This window comes from Sturnira hondurensis, unplaced genomic scaffold (assembly GCF_014824575.4).
Source record: "Sturnira hondurensis isolate 20B ecotype Veracruz unplaced genomic scaffold, ASM1482457v3 Scaffold0004136, whole genome shotgun sequence".
NCBI lineage: Eukaryota > Metazoa > Chordata > Mammalia > Chiroptera > Phyllostomidae > Sturnira > Sturnira hondurensis.
In genome coordinates, this window is record NW_028076767.1 from 51,708,980 (window position 1) to 51,726,777 (window position 17,798).

Consider the following 17,798-nt stretch of genomic DNA (forward strand, 5'->3'; position numbering starts at 1 on the left):
AATATATTTTGAATAAAAAATATGAGTCCCTCTTTAAATGAAGAACTAGAGGGTACATGTACACCTAAAGAGTTCCAATTTCTCTTGCATAGGAATAGAGTTTACAAAAGTGTTTTTGTCACTAGATGAGAACTTCAGTAGGTGTTTTCCAAATTGCTCTCCACATTAGGTACACAGCCCACCGGGAATAAATGAGAGTGTGCCTCAGCACACTTGAGCAACGTGTCTTGTTATCAGATTTCCCAACTTTTGTCGGTCCGATCCGTTTCAAAGAGCTTCTTTTTGTTCTTTGAATGCACATTTCCATTATTATCACTGAGCTAAAATGTTACCGTCTTTTAAGAATGGGGGATGAGTTACTTCTTGGATGTCTGTTACACACCTTTCTGTATTTGTCTACATTTGAAATATATCATAATTAAAATTAATAATTTACAAACAAAAAGTGCTTTACAATGTGGGCCACTAAGAAGCGATAGGAAACTTACAAATTAAGAAACAAATTACTTTAGTCTTTGTTTGTTTTGTAGTTGAGTTGTAGTAAACCCTTAGAAAATGTCGTGTACTGCAGGTCATCCTGCATTCTCAGAGAATGATAGAAATTTAGATTTCCAATAGTCTTTAAGGGTCAAAATAATTTACATAAGGATGTTTACCTGCCCTAAAAGCTTTCAAATTGGAGCGTATCATCTCGTTTATTTAAATGTCTTTTCTGCCAATAATACTCCTGAATCCCTTGTAACGAGTTGGTTTGAGGAAACCCAGTTCACCAAATGTCAGCCATAACGTTAACTTTAACTGAGTGGTTCGTTCATTTTCTGTTCAATGCAGTCAGTGTTTGTTAAGTTCTTGCCATGTGTCTATTTCTGTGGATTATATATATTTTTTCTATGCTTGTTATACAGTTGTTTAGTTATAAATGTTTAGTTAAATGCTGTTGATTGTAGAATTCAAATATACTCTCGCTAATATGCAGCATTTTATGGGTAGTTTTAAGCTTCTGGGCTTCATCCTAATTTTTATTTGTGCATGTAAGGGCTTTTCAACAGTATGCACTTATTCCATAGATATTCAGTGGCTCTCCTCTCTGTGCAGGGTGTTTTATCTGGTTGAGATGCTGGCAAATGTAACTGTTTACTAATTTTCAGTCCTCAGTGTGGCATGAAAGACGTGATAAATCTAAATGCAACCTACTTTTAAAAAGCAAATACATTTTCAAAGGCAAATACATGTGAAGACAAACACATTTTCACAGGCTATGCATTGACGTTTTAGATGGGTCAGTGCTTAGGAAAAAGAATTGCTTTGCATAGTGCGTAGTAGAATTCTGAAATTACAAAATTATGGAATTCCTTTCCACTCTAGGTACATGATATAGGATGAAATAGAAATCAATTTTTTAAAGGTTTAGATGAATCACTAATTGGTCAACGCATACTGAATCACTGAAAAGCATTACAGCATTTGAGACCATGTTTTAACCTTCGAGGATGGTGTCGCAGGGATGTGACAGGCCATCCTCCATATGGCCTTTGTCTGCCTTCAGAGGTTACGTAGTAGGCCATCAGGATCATGGACGTGACCAGCACCAGGACCTCTATGATCCTCTGTGAAATGTGATGCCATAGTAAAAGATAATTAATGATGCTTTCAAAGTTTAAATATTCTAATTATACCATGGAAGGCACTTTGTTTTTCTGCTTCTCATTTTTAGAGAGATATACTGCTTAACACAAAGTAGCATGTTTTTTTTGGAATACAAATTGGCTTGGTATGTAGAAAGTGTTTCCTTACTATTTCTAGGTAATAGCCATTACAACTTGTCCAGCTGGAATGGTGCATTTTTTGTGGTTACATACTATAGGTAAAAGAGTACTTTTTCAATTCCAAACACATGCGGTGACAGACCTTTTCTCTCCAAGAATAACTCAGCTGTCAAAATCAATGTGAGAATGAAATTTGCCACATGGTGCAGTTCCAATAGAATGTTATTATTTAAGCCCTATTTGATTTCATTTTTCTGACCGCTTATATGGCATAGCATAATTTTAAGATCTTTTGTCAATATTTGTTGGAGAGGAAGGGCACAAAGTCTTTCAAAACCCACACATATTTAAAACGCCATTTTCATTATTGCATTTAATTGATTTTGCTTTTCAAAGAGAGCCAACAAGAAACAAACAATAAACAAACACAACCCAAACATTTTTTTTTATAAAGGAAATTGGCTGCTGGCTCATTGACACCAGTCCAGTTCTCTCCTTCTGGTAACAGAAAAGAGAAAATTCTCTTTTCATTGCTTATGGGGATAAATTCTTCCAGTCCTATGTCAGAGGATGTGATAAGGCAAGAATCAGGCTGAATATTTAACACTCACCCAGCTCTTTTTCTTTGGATGCTATTCTCACAGTAAATCCAACTCTAATTTTTTCCATATTCACTCTGTGCTTCTCTTTTAAACTTGGGGACACCCATCGAGTTTCTTAGATTTGACTCAACAATGTGGAAGATTATTGAACTTTCACTCTAATGGCCAGATGTTGTTAGTGCAGTGCCCTGAACTCTGTCTGAGGTCCTTGAGGAGAAGGACTGTATTCCCGAGAACACGTGGATGGAACAGGCACCCAGTGAAGTTACTGCAGAGTGACTTGGTAGTACGTGACTAGTTAAGTGGCAGTGAAATGTCGTGACTTTGATTCCAGACTTAAATTTGTACATGGCGGCTCTTACAACAGTCTAAGTTGACTTTAATTTATTAGTACATTGTACATGTGTGTGAGTGATATTGATGTTCTACTCATTTGACTTACTTTTAGATTCCTGAGAAAGACACTTTGGAAATTGATCTAAGTTTCTCTTGAAAAACATGAAAACAAAAGGGGAAAATGATGGGTTTTTAAAGTACATGCATCTATTGTGAGGAAAGCAGAATTTTATTACTATTTTTGTAAATCTATGCAAAAAGGTACCTAGAGTTAAATTAAATAAAGAGAATTCACTAATATCTTTTAACAGACTTGCTCTATCACAGAGTAATTTATCAAAGGAAATTTCTGGATGTTGTTAAACACAATTTAAAATACATCTTCCTTTACAAATATTGTGGCCTTTTTAGAAAAGTCATGTAACAAATACTCATAATATAGATGGAATACTAAGATTTTGATCATATATAACAGCCACTTAAGAGAAGTAATGATATTCTTAAATATATTTGAACCTCCATAAATATAATAGAAGGTGAATTGCTATAATGGATGCAGACTCAAAATAAGCATGGAAAAAACTTGTATATTTTTAAATGTTGGTGATTTTGAATGAGTTTTTACTGAAAATCATATTTAATGAATCAGCAGCTGATCCAGTGGTAACTTAAATGTATTGCATCTGTGTTTACTCATTCGCAGAGAAAGCAAATTTCCTGCTAGGTTACTAGATGACTCTTCCTAAGTAGTATTTGGTGTGAATTTTCCTACCTATTCAGGTGGTACTATCACAAGTTAAAACGCAGTTAAATAGAATCATCCCTTTGCTGAAATGGAACCATCAGCAACTTTTCTCAACTTAATGGGATTATGTTAGCTTAGTTTTATTGAGGTCTTTGATAAGGGAACGGACACTTATTTCATGTGTAATGAAATACTGATAAGTGCTGTCATTTCATTTTTTCCTATGACTACAGAAAGCATGAGTTAGGCTTTTTAACTGATATAATATTTATTTTACTGCATTCCACATGATAAGTTATACATTTTTATATCTTTTTCCCCTGGCTAGTATAGATAAATATGGTCACTTCTAAACAAAAGATATTCAAACCAAGATGTACAATAATGATTTTATCCAAATGTTTATGAAATTAGTGTATGTTAGTACTCACTTTATCGGTATGTTAAATTTAGAAATCTATGTAATCGGAAATATTTTAAATTGTGCTTTGAGTTTCAAGAAAATGTAAGTGCAGACATACATACAAGGAAGTGATACAGATCACAATTTAAAACTAAATGGCAAAATTAGTCACAATCCAGTTGAAATGAACATTTTTTTTCTTTTTTAGTTGTATGAAAACCTACAAATTAAAGGCTTGTATGGGAAGATTTTTTTCCCTTTGTCTATAATATTGCTTCTGTTTAATCTGGTTGGTTCAAATTCCAAAAATGGTTTATTTTTCTTTTCTTTTTTTCCAAAGAGAGGGAGACAAACATCAGTATGTGATTGCCCCTCATGGGGCCTCCACTGGGGACCTGGCCTGGAACCCAGGCATGCGCCATGATTGGGAATCAAACTGGTGACCCTTTGGTTCACAGCCCACACTCAATCCACTGAGCTACACCGGTCTGGCAATTTTTTTTTCTTTGCCATTTTTAAAAATTATTTTTATTTATTAAAAGATTTTATTTTTTAATTTATATTTAGAGAGAGAGGAAGGGAAGGAGAGAAACATCAATGTGTGGTTGCCTCTCATGTGCCCCCAAGTGGGGACTTGGCCTGCAACCCAGGCATGTGCCCTGACTGGGAATCGAACCAGAGACACTTTGGTTCACAGCCCACGCTCAATCCACTGACCACTGAGCTATGCCAGCCAGGACTGCTTTTTTTTTTTGCCATTTTTAGATATTTGAGATGATAGATAAATGGATGGATGGATCAGTGTACAGGTTTTTGGTGTTTTGTTGTTAGACAAAGTGTTTCAAAAGGAGAGTAGTATCAGCTATAAAATCTTTTTTACAATAAAAAGTAGGGGGAAATCCAGAACAAGGAAGACTGATGGTTCCTGCTTACCCAGTTCCTCTTGATTTGTGGGTGAAAGGGCTAAAAGAAACACTTGGAAATGGTCCAGCAAAGAAATGGAAAGTCTGTTGCATTAAGAACTACAACTGCCAATCTTGTACCTTTCTGTACTTTCCCCTTGGCTTCACCCATTCTGTGAAAAGACTCCCACATGTTGTCCACCCTCCAGGCTTCTTCCATGATGGAGTTCCTGGGTTTTATCCTGCAAATACAAAGTGGGCTGACACCTATTTGGTGCAGAAAATAGGAAATGAATTGGTTTGGAACGTACGTGAGAAGCACTTTAAACACAGAGACCTATGTTCCCGATAAAGGTTTCTTCTTAGCCTTGGTCATTTTATCGCTCATTCCCTTAATTATTTTTTCCCTTATTTTTCTTCCTTTTATCTTCCTGCAGATGAAGAGGAAAAGGCAGCAAGAGCATCCCCTGAGCCAGAATTGCATCTTAGGCCTTACCAAATGGAAGTTGCCCAACCAGCCTTGGAGGGAAAGAATGTCATAATATGCCTCCCTACAGGGAGTGGGAAAACCCGAGTGGCCATTTACATTGCCAAGGATCACCTGGACAAGAAGAGAAAAGCATCTGAACCAGGAAAAGTTATAGTCCTTGTCAATAAGGTATTCGAACAGCATGTAGTTGTCTATTTTCATTTTATTATTTTGAAGCATTTCCATAGTGACATTTGTAACAATACATCACACAAATTTCATTATAAAAATTATCAATTTGTTTCATCTTAAATATTTGCTTTTCAAGCTATATGTAATATCTTAGTTATTAGCCTTTAAAATGGATTTCTTTCTATGAAACCAAATTAAATGAAATTATCTTATTTATAAAGAGTATATTTACCCACATATTCTTTCAGGTTGCCTGGTACTGATTTAAGCTCTCACTGCATGTGAACATAAATGACCTTGAAATATCACTAGAGTCTAGGATCAAATATCGTCTTCTAGATTCTCTTTGACCATTGGCTCCTAGTCAAGGGTAACAAGTACTCCTTATCCAGAATGTATATAATTTGTTTTAAGAGAAAGAGAAAATTAAATTAATTTTGGCTGATTTGTGTTAGATTAAATAGATAGTTTTCAAAGACTTTGTATATATAAGATATATGTATCATTAAATGCAACTGAGGTGTTCTTTTGTAATTCATATCTTGGGGCATTTGAAAGCCGTCTTCATAAACAGGTATAAATCTCCTTCATTTTAAACAAAATCTAGTTATTTGAGCTTTATTCAAGTAAGTGAGAGTTTATTGATTTATACATTTATAAACTCTGAATATATTAATCTTTAACATTTTAGGAAGTAAAATTGAGTATACTTTTCCATGAGCAGAAAGTCTTTTTTCCCCGTTACTTATGGTAACTAGATTTTCAGTTATTCCTTTACAGAAAATGTAGCAATATACTATGCGACTTTTCTGTGTCTTTTATATTTCTATTCTGATAAAAGTTCTTCAGTGCAACCTGCTTTTCTTTTAATCTTCATCCGAGGGCATCTTTATGGATTTTTTAAAGAGAGAGGAAGGGAGAAGGAGAGTGAGGGAGAGAAACATCGATGTGAGAGGGAAACATCAGTCAGTGGCCTCTTGCACACGCCCCAACCAGGGATCAACCCCGCAACCCAGGGATGTGCCCTGATGACAGGGCGAACCTGCAACTTTTGGGTTATGAGATGATGCTTGAACCAATGGAGCCACCCAGCTAGGGCACAACCTGGTTTTCAGGACTAAAGAAACATATTCAGAAGTCATGATCTGAATGATTTCCATCATGAAATTACAAATGTATTATGTATATATGTATATGTGCTAAGCCTAAAGACCTCTCCTTTAGACTTGTATGCACATTATTTAATGGCTTTATTTCTTTTGTGGTAATGGTGATACTTTAAAATATTCATGTAGCTTTTAATGTATTCTTTTTATTAAGGATATCTTTTGGACTACAATAAATTTAGGTGTTTGACAATGGACAAATTATTAACTTTTCTCACTTTAGTTTTCTCACTTGTAAAAGGAATAAAATAATACCACCATGTATAGTTGTTCAGAAATTTAAATGAGATAATCTAGCTATAGCCTAGGAATAACTCAGTGAGTATTAGTTCTTTCTTTCACTCCTCCTCCTCACCTTCCTAATTAATGGAATGAAATTTTGTACTCTTTAACCAATGAGGAGGGTAATAAGTGTCAGGTCCAGAAAACAAAAGTTAACTGGATTCAGAGCCACTTAAACAGATGTGCTGAATGCCATTTGAACTCCAACCATTCGCTTAACAGAAGTCTCATCTACGCTCTCAAACAGCTCTTCTGCTCGTCTGTCTCTCTGTTGTACCACTTCCTCCAAAGTTTGGGGCCTCAAAACTTAGGAGTTATTTTTGATTCATCTGCTTCCTTCACTTCCTTTATGAGGCCACAGTGTCATAGACTACTAGACTTGAGGGACACCTTCAAGATCCAGCTCTTTTCCACTGCCAAGTGGTTCTCTCACATCTGCTGAGTAACTTCTTATATCGAGGATGTCTCCCTTCTAACAAGACAGTGCAATCTATTCTTTGAATAGCTGACACTGTTTGAAAACTTTCCATGTATTCATCAAAATCTGTCTCTCTGGAAGCCACTGTCATTGGTTAGAGTTCTTTTCCCTGTGATGATAAAGAGTAAGTCAAGTTGTAAATCTCTTGTCTCATTACAGCCCTCCACATGGAGAAGACAGCAAGCAGTATGCAACGTCTAAGTTGTTTTTCTTTTTGGTCCCTGGGATACATAGTCCCCCAGTTCCTTTCACTGTTCTTCATATCATGTGGTTTCCAGACTGTCCATCACCCTGAGTGCTCATACTTTTCCAGACATTTATCTCAGACCCTCTTAAAACACAGTATTGAACAAAATACTATAGAGTCCTACAGTACAGAGTTGAGGAGAGATTAGATGTGACACTCGGCCCGTGGCTGGGTTTGCCTTGTCACCCACAAACTCATCTGCCGCTTGCTGTAACCTAAAAAGCCTAAGTTCATTTGAGAGCCTGTTAAAATAGACCTCTTCAGTTCTGTTTTTGCAGTTAATTTTTGAGCCTAAATATAATTACTTAAGTTTATTTCTTCACATCACTATGTAGGTTGGTGATTTCAGGTCTTGTGTTTTTTGTATTCATCTAATACACCTTTGTTTTTGTAATAATGACTTGTTCTCTCAGGGCTAAGTTCTTGTCGGAAATCTCCTACCCCAATGGGTCTGGGTGATTCTTATGAATTCAGATTTGCAGCCATGTTTACATGTTAAATTATCCTCATAGTTATTCATATCAGTTGCATTGTTGTATAGATATTTAAGGATATGAATTCAATGCTTGATCTGCTTCCCTACTATTTTTCTCTAAGGATTAATAGAAATTCCTCCATGGGTTCTTTCATGTATGTCATAGATTTTTAATTTATTATCCCGTTTCTTTGCATTTAAAAGTCATTTTAGCTTTAATTATTTTTGATTGAGTCAGAAATCTATGGCCCAGTAAATAACCTAACCTGCATTGTGTGTTTGGCCCAAGAATGCATGATTATAACCCTTGAGCTAGAAAGGAAAAATCCCGTTCCCTAATACCATTTACTTTCATCTCCCTTTCTCCATACTCTCCAAAGTCATTGCCTTCAAATGCAGGGAGAGATGAAAACACCACCTGTGTTTCCAGACTTTCTGTTTCCTATCTAGGGCTTCAACATCATGAGCTATAAATCCCAGGTTCCTTCGGATGCTATGATGCAGCCCCATATGATTCAGCAGAAGTGAGTAGCAGTTGGGTTTGATGAGTCTTGGCAGGCACTCTGTCACATCTCAGGAAAAGGCTCCAAAGGACCACGCACCTCCCAATTAGCCATGTCAGACTTGCATCTGGCTTGCTCCGTGTCCTTCAATAGGATGTCAGTGCCACCCAGTGTGAATATCAGCATTTTCAACACCTGCTACCTCCTGCGCCAGCTTCTTTTTGTTCTGGAGATGAGAAGATGCTGCTTCTTTGACTCGCCCTTTATGGACAGAACCTCAGGTCCCGATGTCACTTCATGGTATAAAGATTCTTAAAGCACTCCATGGCATTCGTGTATTTAAAGACAAATGAAGTGCATGTCCTGTCCCTGAGAAATCTATAGTGTAACAAATAAAAAAAAGTTTGTAAAAAAGAAAAAAGAAAATATAAAGTACAGTACAGTATTGTTGTACTTTATATTTTCTCTTTAAAACCACACAACCATTGTTTGGAGTAACCATAGTTACCCCTTTTACCCATCAGAACACGGAGGCTCTGAGGCTTTAATTAGCCTGTCAGGGATCATCCAGCCAATAATCAGCAGAACTGGGACTTGAACCCTTTTCTTCTGAAGTCAAGTGGTCTCTTTCCACCACACTGCTGAAATAAAAGGATGGGTAAAATATCAGGGAAGCTTTCTGGGTGCCAGCAATATATCAGCCTCCATTTTATTTAATTTTTCACAACGACCTCACCACAGGTTAACATTAATCTCACTTTATTAATGTGGAAATTGAGATGAGTAAGTAACTTGTCCAAGGTCACACAATACACAAGTAGCTGCAGTAGTTGTTTTCAGAGCTTTCTTTCCTCTGGCTCACATTCTCTTTCTGCTAAATTTAATTCCCATTCTCTTCCTCGGAATACTTCCTTCTTTGATTATCGCCTCTGCCTTGTATAAGTGGAATGAAAAAAGTACAGTTGACCCTTGAACAACGTGAGGTTGAAGTGCCTGGGTCCACTTATACACAGATTTTCTTTTCAATGAATACAGTAAATGAGTTCTCTTTCTTATGATTTTCTTAGTAACACTTTCTTATCTTACTTTATTGTACAAATACAGCCACTTCTCCGACAAAGGACCAGGTGTGGGGTTAATCTGGAGATTATAGCCTTAAAGAGTGAGACCATCTTTTATCTGCTTGCTTGCAAAGATGACCCCTGCTGGCCAGGCTCGGGATGCCTTCTTTATCCTGGCCCTGGCCCTCCCACTTTCCATGGGTCACTGGGTTTCACCTCCACTTTCATAGTTTTGCAGGACAGAGTCCTCAGAAGATTTATATCTTGACCTATTAGTGAATGAGAAGACACTGGAAATCACACATTGAGCCAAGTCACCTCAGGGCCAATACACTCTCATTAGACAATGCCAGTTGTCTCTGAAAGCTTTTCATCTTTTTTGCTAAATTTATTTGTTTCATTTTTTTCAGCCACCACAGCCATTCCAGTAGTCCTTTCCTCACTCCGCATCCACTCTCCCAGTCAATGCTTTGCTGACTCCTTCTTTGCTCCCTGCTCCCTCCCTCCAATATTTCAGGCCTGTTGCCTCTGGCCTGATCCCAAAACAAACAACAGTAATAAATCAGCCCTAAATGTAACAGAACTCACAAGGGCCTGTGAACTGTTGCACTAAGTTTAAAATACTCTGCTTGGTGCTCACAGCCCTTTGAGCCTGGCCCTTTTCTACCAATTCAAAATTTATTTTTTAATTTCAATTTATTTCTTCACTGACCCATAGTTCGCAAGATTAAAATTGCTTCTAAAGCCTTCTTTTGATCAGTCAGTTGCCTCTTCCTCTTTGCTGTCACTTGAATGTGTTTCCATGGGAGAATCATTACATGGTATTATATTAATTTGTTTCATTTTTAGTCTTGGTCTGTGTGCTCCGCTAGAGACTTGTCAACTGTATCTTAAACATCACTGTGTCCCAGACACAATGTCCATAGCTCGTGGGCATTCAGTAAGTGCGCACTGACAGATGAATGGATGGGATGATGAACAGGTTGTGATGCCTACTTAACTGATGGTGTAAAACCTTCGTTAATGCTTGACACATGGTAGGCCTTTGATCAATACTTTTGCTTTGACATGCTCTCTTTCTTTTCTCTATTTTTTTACTTTTGGCATTTTTAAAGGTACCATTAGTTGAGCAGCTATTCTGCACAGAGTTCCAGCCATTTTTGAAGAAATGGTATTCTGTTACGGGATTAAGTGGTGATACCCAGTTGAAAATATCATTTCCAGAAGTTGTCAAAACCCATGATGTTATTATCAGTACAGCTCAAATCCTAGAAAACTCCCTTTTAAACTCACAAGAAGGAGAAGATGATGGCGTCCAGTTGTCAGGTTGGTGGAAATGTATATTTTGACAACAGAAGAATTCATGTTAATATTAATACTAATAGAAGCCATATTAGTTAAATGATTTTAAACATGCTGATTTAAAAAATTAACTTAGGTTTGTATTATCTTTCATTGTTTAAGTTTTCATTAAAACCCCTTTACTTCCTTGGGGAAACAAATAAAAAATTCAAAAAGTTTTTAATCAGATCACTGTTCTGCATATAAATATTATTGTTACATCAAACAATCACTGGGCTTTCCATTTACTTCTTAATTCTCAGTACTGACAAGTTCCTTTTATATGCTATGTATCCTACTAGGTCTGTCTTCTTTTCCATAGAACAAATATACAATCTTTTCTGTTTTGTAAGAAACTGGAAGAGAAGATAAGAGAGAGGAATGGAAATAAGTACAAATAATTATAATAATTAAATGTAATGCTCAAACATGCCAAAATTTTTCTCTTTGAATAGTGCAGTTTTTATTTGATACAATAAATGTAAAAGTCACCCACTTAACATTAAACATTATATCAAGGAAAAAAGTGTAATCCTGAGAATTTTGGATAATAATCTTAAGTTTGAGTTCTATCCCATAATACTCTTTAGCTCTATAAGCTTTCTAGAACTCATCTAACAAAATAGGCATCGTATCTAACAGGGAGAGTTTCATGATTAATACACATAAAGTTTTGAATGCACAGGTGACTGGGGTAGTCTCAAACAGTGAAAAATGTCAGTGTCAGTGTCATTCTGCCCAAGAAAAGACATACCTATAGCAGCTCAGTTTACTAGCTTAAAGGTTCTTGTTGTTTTTGTGAGGTACCTTTTAAAAATGTTTTTTAAAGGTTATGTACATTTGTCCATACCTCCCTGGTATGGACGAATGAACCCTGTGAATTTTCTTTTAAGACTTTTCCCTCCTCATCATTGATGAGTGCCATCACACCAAAAAAGAAGTCGTCTATAATAACATCATGAGGCGTTATTTGAAACAGAAGTTGAAAAACAAGAAACTTGAGAAAGAAAACAAACCAGCGATGCCCCTGCCCCAGATACTGGGACTAACAGCGTCGCCAGGTGTTGGCGGGGCCACCAAGCAAGCCAAAGCTGAAGAGCACATCTTAAAAGTAAGTCATGAACTTTATGTATACAAAAGGAAACCAAAGCTTCAAAAAATGCCAGTACTTCTTGGGTTTTTTAAGGAAGGTTAGGTGCAAGTCCCACTGAATGCATGCAAGAAGGTGTTGCTGGGTCATCAGCTAGGTGAAAGCTGTTTACTTTAAAGTAAGTAAGGCATATTACAAAACAGTAATATGCCTTAATAACAACTACGAGAGAACACATCACAAAAATCAAAGGAAGCTGATATAATTGATGAAATGTCGGGGCAAATTAAATGCCTTCTTTTAAATATCTACTCCTATTATAAAAATGATCTATTTGATAATGAATTGTGCATAAAACTATGAACATTTCCAATTTTCATACTTAGTGAATTTCAAAATTACATATTTTCTACTGTCTTTTTGTTCTGTATGATTCTCAGATTCTGGGTAATTCAAATTAAGTAGGAAAATGGGATATGTGAATCTGTAATTAAAAATATATTACCCATCAGCTGCCTCCAAATGATAACAACACAAAAGTACTGTTGTTGACTCAAGTGTTAAATGAATTCAGAGTAAGCCAAGAAGTGTGTTGGCATCGAAGCAATTGCATTTGTACTTTAAGTCCCTGATTTTAAATTTAAGTCAGTAAAAATAATGTAAGGTAGACAGAGGTATAATTATTGGCTCTGGATATAATTTATTACTGGGATTAAGGACAAATTCTAACATAGACCCAGGCACATGGGCTTCAGCTGCTCCCAGCTTCACGCCGTCTTCTTTGTGTGTAGAGGAGAGTGGTGATATGACCCATAGATGTTAAAATGACCTTTGAAATGGCTCGTGTAATGTGGTTTTCTCATAATCATTCTCTACTGATCTCTGCAAGTTGCTACACCCTTCCCATATCAATTTTTCCAGCTAGAAAACCAAATGTAAGTAAAGAATACAAATACACTTTTCTGGAATTATTCACCAACTTGATTTAGAAGCTCTTTTTTACTCTATCAGGACAGATTGGTTTTTGGTTATTGGTTAATCAGATCCACCGTAAAGCAATACTATAATGCTGTGTTTAGCAAGTAATGCTACTTATTTCTTACATGGAAAAACTACATTAAATCAATGAAAGCGAAAATAATTATTTAAATATTGAAAAATGTCTCTTTTCCAGATATGTGCTAGTCTTGATGCATTTACTATTCAAACTGTGAAAGAAAACATTGATCAACTTAAAGACCAAATAAAGGAGCCATGCAAAAAGTTCGTAATTGCAGATGACACCAGAGAAGTATGTGCTTAAAATGTTGTATTTATTTGATTGCTAATACCACACTCAGTTGAAAGATGCAAAGATTAGTTTATATGGACCATCTGAATAATATTATTTTAAATTTTTAGTAAAAAGTTACAATTTTGTACTTTTTTACTGATGTTAGGCCATGGAACACTTACGTGAATCCTCTTTTCCACTCTTCTTTTGGTTTTCCAGTTTATACAAAGAGTAGCTCAGTAATTGACTACAGATGAGCCATGAGGGGCTAAGGGTATGGAAGGTTACAGGTTACAAAGCTAAACTACAGGGATTATACTGTATTTTGCTTTATCCTTTTTATTATGATTATTATTTTTTACTTTGTTGGTGAATTCCAGAATTGGTCTTCTGGCATTCCAAAGTACCAGTTTCGTTGCTACCAGATTACAGTTGGCAAAGATAGTGGGAATCCTCCCTAATTTGCATATTTCTTAGGAAAACATTGGCTTGGTAAAGAAGTGAAATACCTATTTTAATGGTACTTTCTGGATGACTGTTTTCACCAATAATAAACAATGACTGATACTCAGTTTGGAACTCATGACAATACAGATGTCAATACTTTCTTTTGTGAAATTTACAAAGCAGGAAAAGTTTTAGCTCTTTGTGCTTGATAGTGAGTGTAATCATTGAAAATCTACCTTATAATGATGTTAGGGTTCAATGGTATGAAACACACATAGTGAATAATCTTGTGTTTAAAATGTAGTGGGCACTAAACTAATGTGAGTGACCATCAGTTCTCATTTAGTTTTACTTTAAATTCTGTTACTTATCTCCCCCAGTTGTACTGGCACATTTGGTGTACTTTATTTTCCTTCACTTTTTGTTACTCAGTTTTACTCAAAAGTTTAAATGTGTGTTTTCACTTACAACCATTAATAAAACACAACATTCCTAGGATATTTTATTTTATTTTTTGGAAGGATGTAGGCTGGGATGAAATTGCTGGATGTGACTTAGGATACATATTTTTTAAAAATCTGCCATCTTACTCTTTAACTTTTAGGATACTTTTTAATTGAAGTATAACACTCAGAAAAGTACACATTTGAAGTGAATAAGACAGATTGCTGCATTTTCATAAACAGAACCCACACGGGTAACCAAAATCCAGGCCCAGACGCACAGCGCTGCGGCACCCAGAAACTCCACGCTCCCCTCCCATTGCCAGACCCAGGGACAGCGGCTGCCCTGACTTCCAACACCAAAGATGGGTGTTCACTAATCTTGGACTTTCCATGAATGAAATCTTACAGTATGCACTTTTTTGCGTCTAGCTTTTTCTGCAACTCTCTTAACTTTGAATTTTGCTATAATGCTGAAACCAGTTCTTTAAAGAAGAATATTTCTCAAATTAGATTGCAGGCTTTCTAAATAACTGGGCATTGCTTTAATTTTTTTTAAAAAATTAGTATTAGCATCCACAGTTATCATTCATTAATTTTTCTTTTATAAAATTTTTAAATTGAAAATTTTAGAAGGGGTATGCAGTGTTGGTGTGGATGTATCTTGAGGGTAGAGACTTTTAAAAGAAAAAAATGATAAAAAATAAATGTACAAACAGATGATCAGAGATTAACTTGTTACTTTGCTTAGACAAACATTCTGAATCAAATTTATCATTACATAGAAATTATTTTCACAAAGATAATGTCATTCCTTTAACAATATAAATACATAAGAATAAGTGTGTAACTTATTTTTAGGATCCATTTAAAGACAAACTTCTGGAAATAATGACAAAGATTCAAGCTTTTTGCCAAATGAGTCCAATGGCAGATTTTGGAACCCAACCCTATGAACAGTGGGCCATTAAAATGGATAAAAAAGGTAATTGGGGTTTTTACCTAACACTTGGTTTATCCTATGTTTACGCCACTATTATGCCAAGACTATCTCATATGTTCCCAAGGAAACTTAAAGCACATGGAATTTCTTTGTTCTAAGTAGGACTGGGATAAACATGTTCTAATTCCTTCTTTAAGGAAAGAGGCACCAATTCCCTCATTTTCTCATTATCTCCAGAGTCCTCACTTATTGTACATTTAAAGTGTTAAGATACATATTAACCGCCCTGCCTCCAATTGCACATTTAAGTATTATGCTTGCCGTGTCCTTCCGCTGACCCAGCATGGACCGGAGGGCGGGGGCGGGGGGTGTTCTCCCGCTGCAGAACTCAAGCAGCAAGTCCAAAGTTAGAGCATTTGCACCCTTCTACAGCTCATGGCCCGTTTTGAGTTGTGCTTACTCATTTCAGAAACAAAACGAAACCTATTCTAGAGTCAGTATTACACACATATTCTGGTCCCCGGTACAGTATTAAATGTGTGCATTTGGTTCCTCCATCACACTACATAATATATTCTTTCACAGCTGCGAAAGAAGGAAATCGCAAAGACCGCCTTTGTGCAGAACATCTGAGGAAGTACAACGAAGCCCTGCAAATCAATGACACAATCCGAATGATTGATGCATATAATCACCTCGAAACTTTCTATAATGAAGAAAAAGAAAAGAAGTTTGCTGTCCTAGATGATAGCGATAAGAGTGGTGAGGACGGTGAGGAAGATGAGAGTAACGAAAAGAAACCTTTGAAACTGGATGGGACGGATGAATTTCTCATGAATTTATTTATGGGTAAGAATCACTGTGACATTGATTGCGTGGTCTCACGCATGTCCCTCTTCGGTGTGAACTGCTGCTTTATAAGAGCTCCCCGAGAGGCCCTCTTAAAATAACATTTTGTTTTGAAAGAAGAAATCCTGCTCATATCTAACCAATATGGTCACAGTAGCCATGGATTATACAATCGATCATTTGGTCATCTGAGTTTTAGTCAAGATGATTGAAATGTCTTAAACAGCTCTATTATTAGATATAGATAAAAGATTAATTATAGTTGAACTACATCTCAGTGCATCATTACATAAAATCTTCCACTGTAATTACTCTTTTATTTTACTAATTTAAACTAATTATTTTTAAAAGATAACAAGCATATGTTGAAAAAACTGGCTGAAAACCCAGACTATGAAAATGAAAAGCTGACCAAATTAAGAAATACCATAATGGAGCAATATACAAGGACTGTGGAAGCAAGAGGCATAATTTTCACAAAAACGCGGCGGAGTGCATATGCCCTTTCCCAGTGGATTAATGAAAATGAAAAATTTGCAGAAGTGGGAGTCATCGCCCACCATCTGATTGGAGCTGGACACAGCAGTGAGTTCAAACCCATGACGCAGGTGTGTACATCTTTTGGGATTGCTGTTCTTATGCTGTTACTACTCTTCCCAAGCTAGGGGTCCTCCATTTTTCATCAGTTCTCTCATCACACCACAAACTAACTGTCAGGAATGAAGCAGTTGTTCTTGAAGTAACATGTGAGTTCAATAGCAGCCTAGTCTGTGGTATTTGAAAGGCTAAGTATTGGCCCAGTCTTTTTTTTTTTTTTACATATTTGAAGAAACTTTCTAAAGTGACTTTTCTTTGCAAAAATCATTGACATTTAAACTTATAACAAAATACAAAAATGGTTGCACTATAGTTATCACGTGGAAAACTCCATCTCCTCAACAGTATGTGCATTATAATTAGAACTGTGTAGAACAGGTTTGCATTGGACAAGACTTGGAAATACTAAGACTTGATGTGTTTGAGATTTGGGATCATGAGAGATTTTCTTTTCCTCTTTAAGGTTTTTGCTTTGTTTTCTTTCCATTTCACTAGACCACATATCATGCGCACAGTAAAAAACACCTGAGAGAGAAAAAAGGCACCTGTAGACAGTACAAGCATGTGGCTTAGAGTAACTTCTGAAGTTACATCGATCCTTAGTCTTGCTAGACAACAGGATACTTCGATTCCAACAGTCACCATCATTCAGTTCAATGGAGCAAATTGAATTTGTTTTAGCGTTTGCCGAAAAGAAATAGTTCTTGAAACTGTCCACCAAAACGCTCCATGCACTCTGCATGCACCCATGTTAAAGGTGCCTCTCACACATGTGCCCGAGAAGGCAGTGTTTTTCACGGGTAAGGAGTTTGCCTTCTCCTTTGAGATGAAAGCTAATTTACCTACTTCATGTTTCTTTTTTTTTTGCCTCACGTTCTAAGGAACCTCACAGGAAAAATTGTAGCCTCACAGCCTCTCTGTTAATTCTTACAACTAATACATCTGTATTCTTTCACTTTTGATCCTCCGTTTAAGTTTCTATTATATTAGTTTAAGTGTTATGACTTCCATTGTGTCTGACCTCAGTTCCTCTTTGAAAAAAGGTGAGATGCAGATGGAGAGTATGTTCTCAAGCTACTTGGGCTAGTCATTCATCTCCCATGGGACTTGGGGGCTGCATGCCAATGCAGGACACACCCCTTCCTTACTGTCCACATCCTCACCTTGTAAACTCAATTGGACTTACTG

At 36.3% G+C, this 17,798-nt stretch overlaps 1 protein-coding gene across 1 annotated transcript in view; it reads left to right on the top strand.

The window, feature by feature from the left end:
* Window positions 1-17,798, top strand: part of IFIH1 (interferon induced with helicase C domain 1) — a 50,336-nt gene that overhangs the window by 24,504 nt on the left and 8,034 nt on the right. Inside the window, exons 5-11 of the mRNA XM_037044581.1 lie at window positions 5,192-5,412; window positions 10,743-10,953; window positions 11,862-12,079; window positions 13,233-13,349; window positions 15,083-15,206; window positions 15,750-16,013; window positions 16,365-16,621. Coding sequence (XP_036900476.1) covers window positions 5,192-5,412; window positions 10,743-10,953; window positions 11,862-12,079; window positions 13,233-13,349; window positions 15,083-15,206; window positions 15,750-16,013; window positions 16,365-16,621 — 1,412 coding nt within the window. The remainder of the gene's footprint in view (window positions 1-5,191; window positions 5,413-10,742; window positions 10,954-11,861; window positions 12,080-13,232; window positions 13,350-15,082; window positions 15,207-15,749; window positions 16,014-16,364; window positions 16,622-17,798) is intronic.